The sequence below is a fragment of the Leuciscus leuciscus genome (assembly GCF_965113295.1).
Source record: "Leuciscus leuciscus genome assembly, chromosome: 4".
Taxonomy (NCBI): Eukaryota; Metazoa; Chordata; class Actinopteri; order Cypriniformes; family Leuciscidae; genus Leuciscus; species Leuciscus leuciscus.
In genome coordinates this window covers 872,092-885,007 of record NC_138728.1, presented here as the reverse complement: position 1 = coordinate 885,007, position 12,916 = coordinate 872,092, and the positions used below count along the sequence as shown (strand labels likewise).

At 43.1% G+C, this 12,916-nt stretch overlaps 1 protein-coding gene across 1 annotated transcript in view; it reads left to right on the top strand.

Moving 5' to 3' along the window:
• The first annotated feature begins 6,663 nt into the window (after nucleotides 1–6,663).
• LOC309496670 (glutamate receptor ionotropic, kainate 2) overlaps nucleotides 6,664–12,916 on the top strand; it is a 65,598-nt gene continuing 59,345 nt past the window's right edge. The window contains exon 1 of the mRNA XM_082166761.1: nucleotides 6,664–7,264. Within this exon, the coding sequence (XP_082022887.1) occupies nucleotides 6,907–7,264 (358 nt within the window). The 5' untranslated portion in view covers nucleotides 6,664–6,906. The remainder of the gene's footprint in view (nucleotides 7,265–12,916) is intronic.

The window sequence follows — 12,916 nt, the reverse complement described above, 5'->3', positions numbered from 1 at the left end:
GAGATCTTTTTTGTCATAATTTTGCTTTTAAATGTCAATTTGATTATTATAACTTAGTAATGTCATAATTTTGACATTTTATGTCTGAAATAATTCCGAGAACATTCAGAAATTATGTTTTCATAACTTAATACATAAACGTACATTAACAGAACGTTCTTACAGCATATATGTCTTAGCTTCAGTACGGCACACTTGTATTTACAGTAGTTGTAGTGTAGATGTACAGTATGCGGTTCTGGTTCTTGTATTCAGCGGTGTATGTTCTCCTCTGTTCTCTTCTCATCCACAGCACGAGTGTCATAATATCCAGATATTCCCAGTAATGAATCCAGCTTGTGTGGGGATGAATTGCGAGCGGTTGCGCTGACACTGAGAGGCTGATGATGTTAAGCAGGTCATGGTGAGTCTGTGTTTCTTCCTCCCGCTGTGATCTTCCTCAGTTATTATCTCACACTCTGCATTCATACACACACCTCATACAGTCAGCGGCGCACGCGTGTGTCCTTGAGCCGTCCAGAGCTCAGCGAATGGGGACAATCACTCCTTGTGAAGGTGGAACTGTGTTCAAATCAGGTTTATTGGCAACGCTTACAGATTTTCAGCTGTTTGCAATGAACAAATCAAACAACAGTAACTGAAATAGCTCAACACAACAAATGTTTCAAGTGTTTTCCCCAAATTCAACTGAAAATGCAACTTTTAATGACTTCTGCAGTCTCAAACGCCCTGAAGAATCCCTCATAATAGCACAGATCTGCAGAACAGGTGTTCTCTCGCTAATCAAGGGCTTCATTAGCTGCACCAGGTGTACTAGAGCTAGAACACATGAAGTATCTGAACTGAAGAGGTTTGTTGAGAGTCACGTTTGACTGCATGTTAGAAATGTGGTCCACAAAGTTAAGAGAAGATATCATCACCCTTCACAAGGTTATAAAAAGATAGCGAAGGCACTAAATGTTCCTAGAGATACTGTTGGAAACATAGTTTGCAATTTCAAAGGAACAGTGGACGGGGTTGAAAAGGGCAGATATCAACGGCTGATTTCTGAGAAAGCAGGATCAGAAAAACCCTCGAGTGACTGCAGAAGACCTTCAGCAAGACTTGGAGGCCACAGACACTGAGGTTTCACATGCCAGAACTCCAGGACTACACCAATACTGACCCAAACGCACAAGAAAAGTGCTCAAAATCATGTAAATATGCCACAGACGTTTTTGGATTCGGTTCTGTGGAGCGATGAAATAAAACTGGATCTTTTCGGCCCTGTGGATCAGCGGTGTGTCTGGAGGAGGAAGAAGGAAGCGTATGCTGTGAAGAACTCGGTCTACAGTTCAGCATGAGGAGCTTGTGATGCTCTCGGCTGATTTATATCCTCCGGCTCTGGAAAACCTGCAGCGTGAGGAAGGACAGATCAGGAAATCATAGGAGAAAACGTCATGCCGTCAGTGAGGAAGATGAAGATACAGTGGCATCACAGTCACATGACTTGAATCCCATAGAAAATCTCTGTTGGGATTTGAAGAAAAGCCAAGAATATCACTGAACTGGAGGCCATTGCTCATGAGGAACGTGCTCAGATCCCTCAGAAACAGAAGCTGAGTCTGATTATACATCTCGTTTGCAAAAAGGCTGATCTACTCAGTGCTAAAGATGCTTGCCATGAAGGGGGTGAATAGTTTTGAGACTGCAGAAGTCATTAAAATTTGCTTTTTCAGTTGAATTTGGGGAAACCACTTCCAGCTATTTTGATTACTTTTGTTTGATTTGTTCATTGCAAAACAGCTGAAAGTCTGTAAATTTGACCAATTAACCTGATTTGCAATGGGTGTTGAATAATTTTGAAAGCAACTGTATATATAGCCTATAATCATTTATAATATAGGGTTATATAGGGACCCTATATAATACATATAGGGTTTTATTTTTTTAATTTAAAGAAATGAAATAAAAATGAAATTAGAAGTAGTGAAATAGTGAAAGTTTTGCAAGAAAATATGCTTTTCCTTATTAATCATAACATGTCCAGTTTGTTTTTCGTGCTCTTGTTTGTAAGCACATTTGCTGGTGAATTATGAATAAAAGCATCTGCCAAATCAAAAAAACATAAATGTGAATCTAATTACGGAACACTAATTACCTAGATAACTCTTTTGTGATGTGGTTAGTGCTACTAAACGTCATTTTCTCAAGCGTTTCTCTTTGAAATGTCTCTTCGTGCAGAAGGTTGTGATTAATCCTCTCAGGCCCGAGCAGAACCACAGCTTCGCCAGGATGAATTCTTCTCCATTTTGGGGTTCAGATACAATGCGGAGAGCTTTTCTCTGCGTAAGACGCTCACAAAGGGGTTTATGAAAATCATAATTACTGCAATAAGCCCTCGAGGAGCTCAGCTGGATCGTGTTTTCTAGGGAGTCTGAGTCTGTGAATACTGCAGATATCACATTGTCATTAAGTCTTGTAACATGAGAGCGCACACTTTACATTAAGAGTCTTGGTTTGTTATAATATTTCACGCCTTCACTGCGTCATTTTTTATAAGATGTTTGGAACAGACGCATATTAAAGCACCGAAACAAGCTTTTAAACAGAGATTCAGATGTCATTCAGCTTGAGAAACGCAGAAACACGAGTGTGTGTGAAGCGCCTCAGTCGCGCTCGCTGCCAAACTCGCTTTGCTTCAAGCTGTTAGCGGTTTGCAGTCCAAGCTGTTCTGATCATTCGCACTCTCTACGTGGTGCTTCCTCCCAGAGGAACGTTTCATTGCTCTTTCAAAGCTTAAAGTCACCGTGAAATCAAAGCTGACAATTGTTGTTTTTTATGGAATATTGCAGTTTTTGTGATAAATTATTTATCCATTTAAATTCATGTTCCTGGTAATCTTGAATGAGAATAACCTCCTCTTGCAGCATCTCTTCTCTTCTCTGATGATGTGGGTGGGGCTATAACCTGTCACTCACATGAGATCAGCCAATAGCAAACCACAACCATCCAATCAAAATCAAGCCCCGCCCACATTTGTTCTTGTTTCCAGAAGCGTTTCACTCGATATACGACACAATAGAGGAGAAATGACCAGCGCAAGTTCTCTTTCATGCTGACTTTAATTGAAGATTTAGGTTGTTAATGTGTGAATAAATAAAAATAGATTTAAATACAAATTTGATATCAATAAATGAGGCTAATCGCTAGTCTGAGGCTAATGAACGATGTTTGCAGAAGAACTGTTCTCTTCGATTACTGTTATTAATAATAATGTAACTATATGTTGAACTGTTTATTCCAGTTGCTCAGGAGAAACAATCAAGATCTTCAGGAAATCTGTGATTTTTTGGGGCACTTTGATTTTGACTTGATCTCATCTGTACAATACACTCAAAGTTTCACTAGAAACTCTTGTTTTGATCCATTTGTAATTCAATTCGTTTGATCCTAAAGCAGAACTGAAGCTCTTAATTGGTGAATTATGACGAGTGGCCAGAAGCAGGAGCTCCGTATCAAAGAGAACAAGCTGAAATGTAATGTTTGGTCTCAGAGGCGCAGCAGGTGTGATCTGATCTCCGTGGCTGTTTTTGGGTGCTAAATTAATCATTTCCTCCAGAGAACAGCAGTCTATGGGATATCCACTTCTGTTTGAGCACTCAGGCGTCTGATACTGGATCTGCGGCAAATCTAGACAGCATTTAAAGGCGCAGTAAGCGATTTCTGAGAAACCATATTAGAAGTCATCAAAACAAACACGCCCCTACCCAAAAGGATCACACCCACATCTTCATAGCTCCGCCCCCAAATTCACGAACACACTCTGCAGCACAGGCTCCTCCCCCTTCATGTGTAGACACGCCCCTACCCAAAAGGATCACACCCCTATCTTAACAGCTCCGCCCCAAAATTCACGAACACACTATGCAGCACAGGCTCCTCCCCTTCATGCGTAGACACGCCCCTACCCAAAAGGATCACACCCCTGTCTTCATAGCTCCGCCCCAAAATTCACGAACACACTGTGCAGCACAGGCTCCTCCCCCTTCATGCATAGACACGCCTCTACCCAAAATGATCACACCCCTGTCTTCATAGCTCCGCCCCCAAATTCACGAACACACTGTGCAGCACAGGCTCCTCCCCTTCATGCGTAGACACGCCCCTACCCAAAAGGATCACACCCCTGTCTTCATAGTTGCGCCCCCAAATTCACGAACACACTATGCAGCACAGGCTCCTCCCTCTTCATCAGTAGACATGCCCCTACCCAAAATGACCACACCCCATCTTCATAGCCCCGCCCCCAAATTCACTAACACATTGTGCAGCACAGGCTCACCGTGTGTGGACACGCCCCTTACTGCTGATTGGCTACAAGTGTGTTTTGTGGTTTCAACAGCGTTTCTCAGAAATCACTTACTGCACCTTTAAGACATCATAATCACAGACATCACACACAAGACGTTTTATTTAGCATCATTTTATCCTTCATTTAGAAGGCAATCCCAAAATGCATTTTTTTTATTTAAGAGAAATGTTGATTGTAAATATAAATATTTCATTCAATTATATATTGATATATTGAATATAAATCAATTATTCAGTTAAAAATGTATGATTTTACCCAATATCTTTGTGATTTGCGTAATTGTATGTTCACTAGAGTATTGCAGCATGTAACCGAGGTGAATAACGTTCACTGAGGTGCTGTGTGATGGCTTTATTCTGCGTTATAATCAGCGTGTTCGAGCAGGACGGTAATGAGAGCTCCGCTAAAGGACAGATGTGCCGAGAATCATGTTTGTGTGTCATTCTCTCGCTCACACCAAATTAGTGTCATGTTACCATGGTATCCGCTTCATTGAGTCAAACACTGAGAAAGAGGGAGAAGAAGAGCATGAGAGAAGTTGAGGGAAATCCTGTGGGAACCGAAAAATCACGACTTTATCTCTCAATTATTTCCAACAGGGAACGCTTTCTCAACGTTATGATCAAACGTTCTTCCAGTAACATTAATAAAACGTTTGTTCAAAGTTATCCGGTCTTTAAAAATGTTCTCAGAACGTTAGAACAAAAACATTATTTATACATCGTTCATGGAGCGCTTTTTTTCTGAATACGATGATCGTCTACGTTTTTCAGAACGTTCAGATTGAAAAGTAACGTTCCTATAATGTTTGAAGAATGATATCGTTAATGTTCTCTTAACGTTCACATAACCAAGAAAAAAGTTTTTAAAATGGACAATTTGAACGTTCAGAGAACATTAAGTGTAGAATGAATCAGTTGAATGAATGATTCAGTGATTTGCTCATAACGATCGATGTAACCTGCAGAAAGAGTCAGTGAAGTTTATTTAATTAAATTAAGAATCTTGAGATATGAAAGAAATGTGTTTTATTTGCAGATAATGACATTAGAAACCAGAACGAGTTGCGGAACGAATCAGTGCTTGTGAACAAATGGGTTGAATGATTGATTCAATGACTCGTTCACTTTCCCAAATGAATCAGTGTAGCCGAATGAATGAATGAATGATTCAGTGAGTCACTTATTAAGATTTGTCAGCTCAGTAATTTGTTGCCACCTACTGGTGTATCAATGTAACATGCAGGCAGAGCCACTGAAAAATCACCTCCACTAACACACACATTACTGTAAATATAGAAATATAGAGAGAGGTGTACACTTGTGTGTGTGTGAGTGTGTGGATTGTTTCCTTTTCAGTCGACCCATTACACCCTCTCTGCCTATTTGCATAATTATGCTAATGCAACAGATGGTGTGTGTCTCAAACAGTCAATTTCTCTGGATTTGTGTGTGTGTGTTTGTGTTTGCAGTTATTTGAGTGACAAACTTCATCATCTGCATCTTCACTGTCAATCCCTCAGGGACCTCTTGTGCATCAGTGTGTGTGTGTGTGTGTGTGTGTGTGTGTGTGTCAGACCCTACAGACGCAAATCATTATCTGTACCTGAATAGCTCACTCACTATATCTCACTTCTCTCTCTCTCTCTCTCTCCCTCTCTCTCTCACACACACACACACACACACACACACACACACACACACACACACACACACACACACACACACACACACACACACACACACACACACACACACACACACAGTGCTCTGTTGATCTCAGTGTGTGTTTCAGTGAATCAAAGGCCTCCTTCAGTCTCTCTGAGTGTAAAACACGTCCTCATCCTCAAGCTGAACTGCTGAATCACCTCTGGAAATCTCCAGCTCATTTTTCAATCCGTAATCAAAAGAAAAAGGGAATTATATTTTGCTGAAAGGAAATAAACCCTTTGATTTTATGGGTTGCCATTTTTTTACAGTGTATGTTTCGGTTGGATGTTCATGTTCATCTAACGTTTTTTAAATATTGTTACTTGTTTCAGAACGTTCAGATTCAAAAGTAACGTTCCATAATGTTTGAAGAATGATACAATGTTACTGTTCCCTAAACGTTTTTAAAACATTTAAAATACTGGACGTTCTGAACATTCACGTTTTGTTAGCTGGGAAAGTGCATGGCGTCACAGTGACATCACATGAAAGTCATACAAAAATAGAGCTCTTCTTAGGTCATGTGATGATAAGTAAATAAATAAATAAATAAGCACAGCTGAAGATGAGCAGCGGTGTGTCTGTCCAGGTGCTGAACCACTGATGCGGGTATAGGGAAAACATGTCAGTCAACAGTTGATAAAAAAACATTATTTTCTTATTATTTTAATAATCTAAAGAACCTTTTGTGCTGGAAAAACTGGAACCACCTTTATTTTTCAGTGTATGACTGCGGTGTTCGACACTTGTTGGCACTTTAGTTCAGTGAAGAGATATTCTGGGTCAGTCTGGCGCGTGACGCGTTCGGTCAGGTATGTGACGCGCTCGCTCGCTCGCGTCTGAATGAACGCGCCCCCGCCCGCGCGCACGCTCGCAGTCTCCGTGAGATGCCCGTTAGATTCGGTGCGGCAGTGCAGTGTCGCGCGCGCAGGGCTCACGGATGATATCGACCCCACTCATGCGTGGATTCCCCGCTCGTCTCCTCGCGCACAAACGGATCCGTGGACCGGAGACTCCCGCGCGGACCGCCGTGATGGTGTCACGCGCACGGACGCGTCAGTGTTTGTGAAGATGATGATGATGATGATGATGGTGGTGGTGAGGACCGGAGCTCTCCTCCGGTTACCGGGGCTCGTGATCAGACTCACGGTACTGATGTTTGTCGCCGGTTCGAGCGGGATGCCGCACGTGCTCAGATTCGGTGAGAGTTGATCGATTATTTATTGATGACGAGTCCTTGTGATTGATTCATTGACTGTGATTGATTCACGTGTGTGTGTGTGTGTGTGTGTGTGTGTGTGTGTGTGTGTGTGATGTTCATCTGCATCACTTCTGGCCGTGATATCTCAGTTTCATGCAGTGTTTGACATCAGGCCTCAGAGAATCACATCTGTCAGCTCATTGAGATCGAGCTGAAGATCAATAATCAGCAAGTTTGATGTTGTGAAACACGTCACTGTGGTTTATGATCTGCACATCTCAAAAGAGCGGAATGCTTTGAAAATAACAATCTCTATTTCATATGCTAGTGATAGACTGATGTATTGTGCATTTTGAGATTATTGGCATTGGCAGAACGAACACACACACACACACACACACACACACACACACACACACACACACACACACACACACACACACACACACACACAGACATACATACATACATGCATACATACAAACACACACACACACACACACACACACACACACACACACATACATACATACATACATACAAACACACACACACACACACACACACACACACATACATACACATACATACAAACAAACACACACACATACATACAAACACAAACACACACACACACACACACACACACACACACACACACACACACACACACACACACACACAAACACACACACACACACTCAGAAAACACAAACACATAAATACACAAACACACACACACACACACACACACACACACACACATATACTGTAGAAAACTCGGCTCTAATAATTACACATTTTCATGAAGTCGATTCTCCAGGGTCAGTTCACACAAGAATAGAGTGTAAAATGATTTTTCGAAGGTGTAAACAAAGATTATTAGAGTACATTTCACAAGAAAATACTATTCCAGTTTCCCTACTTCAAAATTCCTTTGTAATAAACTGTGCAAATTGGCAGTTGTTTTTCTAAAACTAAATGTATGAAACACAGATTTTTGCTCTTTTGTTCATATGAATAATTGATGCAGACACTGTTCATTTAGTGCGGGAAACATGCGGATTATTGTAAAGTACATCATTACTGTGTTTTCCTTCTTGCGTGTGAATCTGTTGTGTCAGAAGAAACTGAAATATTACGAGCTCTATATGAAGTGTTTGTGGTTAAGCCCTTCACTCAGTCTTAATGCAAATGATCAAAAATCTGTGATCCTCAATAATGACTGAGAGAGTTCAGGCTCGTCTTCATCATTCTTCAGCGTCAGAAGCTTCATTAGTGGGATTCGGTCAGTGTGTGTGTGTGTGTGTGTGTGTGTGTGTGTGTGTGTGTGTGTGTGTGTGTTTTGAGGGTCTCGTTCTCAGTGAAGCCACAGGCGGATCTCGTCAGACTCCCTGAACATTCGGCCTGTGTGTGTGTGTGTGTGTGTGTGTATTTAAGAGTCAGTCCGCATCCGCACAACTATGAGCCTCTATGGCAACACAGATGCGCTCTGCATGCGGGGAAAACGAGGCCTCTGTGTGTGTGTGTGTGTTTGTGTGTGTATGTGTGTGAAGCACATCTTTGTTCATCCATCAGTTTCATACACAGATCTTCTCGTGTCTCCCAGCAGGATTCTCACACACACACACACACACACACACACACTCAGGATGAGAATCAGGGTGTTTATGACTCTTCAGCTGGACAATATGTTCTAAGAATGTTTTGCTAACGTTCCCATTAATTAATGAAAACGGAATGTTCTTTGAAATGTTGGTTATGTAAGGGAACAGTAACATTGTATCATTCTTCACACATTATGGAACGTTACTTTTGAATCTGAACGTTCTGAAACAAGTAACATTTAAAAACGAACGTCCAACTGAAGCATTCCAGAGAAAGACGCATCATGATCGATGTAGAAATAATGTTTCGAGAACATTATTAAAGAGCAGAGAACGCTGAACGAACGTTATATTAATGTTACTGAAAGAATGTTTGTTCATAATGTTGGGAGAACCTTGTCAGAACGTTCCCTGTCGTGTGATGAGGTCGTTCAGATAATGCTGGTTCAGACGGCCAGTCCAAATCTGATTTGTGTGGATTGAAATCCGATCAGATTTAGCCAGTGTGAACAGCCAGAAATCACTTGTAGTATTGTTGTGTTCTGTTATGTTGTTGTTGTTGTTGTTGTGTTGTTGTTGTTGTTGTTGTGTTGTTACATTGTTGTGTTGTTGTTGTTGTTGTGTTGTTGTTGTTGTTGTTGTAAAGTGCAGATATTCCAGAAAGTGAAAGAGCGGCATGGAAACACAAATCTGATCTCTGTGTGTGTGTGTGTGTGTGTGTGTGTGTTTGGACTGAGAGTGTGTGTGTGTGTGTTTGGACTGAGTGTGTGTGTGTGTGTGTGTGTGTGTGTGTGTGTGTGTGTGTGTGTGTGTGTGTTTGGACTGGACTGAGAGTGTGTGTGTGTGTGTGTTTGGACTGAGAGTGTGTGTGTGTGTGTGTTTGGACTGAGAGTGTGTGTGTGTGTGTGTTTGGACTGAGAGTGTGTGTGTGTGTGTGTGTGTGTGTTTGGACTGAGAGTGTGTGTGTGTGTGTGTGTGTTTGGACTGAGAGTGTGTGTGTGTGTGTGTGTGTTTGGACTGAGAGTGTGTGTGTGTGTGTGTTTGGACTGAGAGTGTGTGTGTGTGTGTGTGTGTTTGGACTGAGAGTGTGTGAGTGTGTGTGTGTGTGTGTTTGGACTGAGAGTGTGTGTGTGTGTGTGTGTGTTTGGACTGAGAGTGTGTGTGTGTGTGTGTGTGTGTTTGGACTGAGGGCGTTTTTCCACTGGGTTCGTTTGCTGCGGTCCGAACCCGAGTGCGCTAGTTCCCGGCGCCCCCCGCAGCGTTGGTCTGGTTTCACACTCAATGGGCTTTATGCACAGCTACACTACTTCCTGAACTTCAGCCAGCTCTTTGTTTCCTGTCTGTCATTATTGGACAAACTGATTAATCCAGGTGTGCCTGATTATTGTTACTGAGGTCAGGCACACCTGGATTAATCAGTTTGTCCAATAATGACAGACAGGAAACAAAGAGCTGGCTGAAGTTCAGGAAGTGGTGTAGCTGTGCATAAAGCCCATTAGTTGTATCGAACCCAGGTGCGTTTGCAGTGATCTTACGTCATCGCAAACGCACACGGAAAATGCATGGATAATACAACTCGACTGAGCATAGCTGTAATTTGTCTGTTTTTTGGTGCTATTATGCACAACATAGTGAGAGACAACACCTCTTCAGTGTCCCACAACGTTCCCCTGCCACTCATGGTTGTCGTGTGTGAGGAAACAATGATATCGACAGTGATACGCATGCGCGGGATACTATACTTCCTGAACAAGCGTGCACCCGAGTCCGTGTTGCTTGCACATTAACGCGAACCACGCCACGGTTCGGGAGCAACCGAGCTCAGACCACCTCCTCCAGGTAGTCTCGGGTTCGGTACTCTAGTGCGCACCCGGGTCCGATGACAGCGTTCACATTAGCGATTTTTCATGCGAACCGTGCCCCGGTCCGCACTAAACTGCCAGTGTGAAAGCGCCCTGTGTGTGTGTGTGTGTGTGTTTGGACTGAGGGCGCTTTCGCACTGGCAGTGCGGACCGGGGCACGGTTCGCATGAAAAATCGCTAATGTGAACGCTGTCATCGGACCCGGGTGCGCACTAGAGTACCGAACCCGAGACTACCTGGAGGAGGTGGTCTGAGCTCGGTTGCTCCCGAACCGTGGTGCGGTTCGCGTTAATGTGCAAGCAACACGGACTCGGGTGCGTGCTTGTTCAGGAAGTATAGTATCCCGCGCATGCGTATCACTGTCGCATCAGTGAAAAAATCTTCTGCGAGCAGCAGAAACACGGCGTCCCCTGGATATGTGCTGAATTACACCATGTAATGAACATAAACGTAGTTGTCTCTCACTATGTTGTGCATAATAGCACCAAAAAAACAGACAAATTACAGCTATGCTCAGTCGAGTTGTATTCTCCATGCGTTTTCCGTGTGCGTTTGCGATGACGTAAGATCACTGCAAACGCACCTGGGTTCGATACAACAGAGTGTGTGTGTGTGTGTGTGTGTGTGTGTGTGTGTGGCCGCAGCTGATGTTCACACTGACGGAGATGGACGAGTCTCAGTGAAACAGTGTGTCTGTGATCATACAGATGTTTCGCTGAGTTTGAACATCTGCACTTCTGACGTCTTATAATCAATACGTTTAAAAGGATGATTGATTTACTCTGTTTTTATGACAGAAAGTTGGCCGATGCGTTCTACATGTGAAGTGTTTTAGTCACGCGTGTTTGCAGTGAGATCCTGTGGTTGTGTGTTCAGTGCAGCACAGAGAGCAGAAGTGGAGCTTCACACACAGTTTACACTCAATTAACTGCACTTATTAACCTTTATTAATGTTAGATCATAAAAATGCTTCCTGGGTCTTTATATTCAGCTGTGATTCCTGAAGATCTGGATCAGGTGTGTGTGTGTGTGTGTGTGATCAGTGTTGAGCTGAAGATCTGGATCAGGTGTGTGTGTGTGTGTGTGTGTGATGATCAGTGTTGAGCTGAAGATCTGGAGTGTGTGTGTGTGTGTGTGTGTGTGTGTGTGTGTGTGTGTGTGTGTGTGATGATCAGTGTTGAGCTGAAGATCTGGAGTGTGTGTAACAATTTGTAATTTATGATTGTTTAGGAGGTCAAGCTGTAATATATTGTTGTTTGCTGTGTGCTAGAGCTGTGTTCTTGTGCTATTTGTGTGTGTGTGTGTGTTAGTCATTATTAGCTGTTTGTCCAGCTTGAGTCAGAGCTCATCTGGAATTCACCACTCATTCACCTTCTCTCTCTCTCTCTCTCTCTCTCTCTCTCTCTCTCTCTCTCTCTCTCTCTCTCTCTCTCTCTCTCTCCTTCTCTCTCTCTCTCTCTCTCTCTCTCTCTCAAACACACTCACTCTGTCTCTCACACACACACACACACACACACACACACACACACTCTCTTTCTCTCTCTCTCTCTCTCTCTCTCTCTCTCTCACACACACACACACACACACACACACACACACACACACACTCTCTTTCTCTCTCTCTCTCTCTCTCTCTCTCTCTCTCACACACACACACACACACACACACACACACACACACACACACACACACTCTCTTTCTCACTCTCTCTCTCTCACACACACACACACACACAAACACTCACTCACTCACTCACTCACTCACTCTCACTCACTCACTCACTCACTCACTCACTCACTCACTCACTCTCACACACACACACACACACCACACACACAGACACACACACACACTCTCTCACACACACACACACTCACTCACTCACTCTCTCACTCTCTCTCACACACACCACACACACACACACACACACACACACACACACACACACACACACACACACACACACACACACTCACTCACTCTCTCTCTCTCTCTCTCTCTCTCTCTCCTCTCTCTCTCTCTCTCTCTCTCTCTCTCTCTCTCTCTCTCTCTCTCTCTCTCTCTCTCTCTCTCTCTCTCTCTCTCTCTCTCTCTCTCTCTCTCTCTCTCTCTCTCTCTCTCTCTCTCTCTCTCTCTCACACACACACTCTCTCTCCCTCTCTCACTCTCTCACTCACACTCT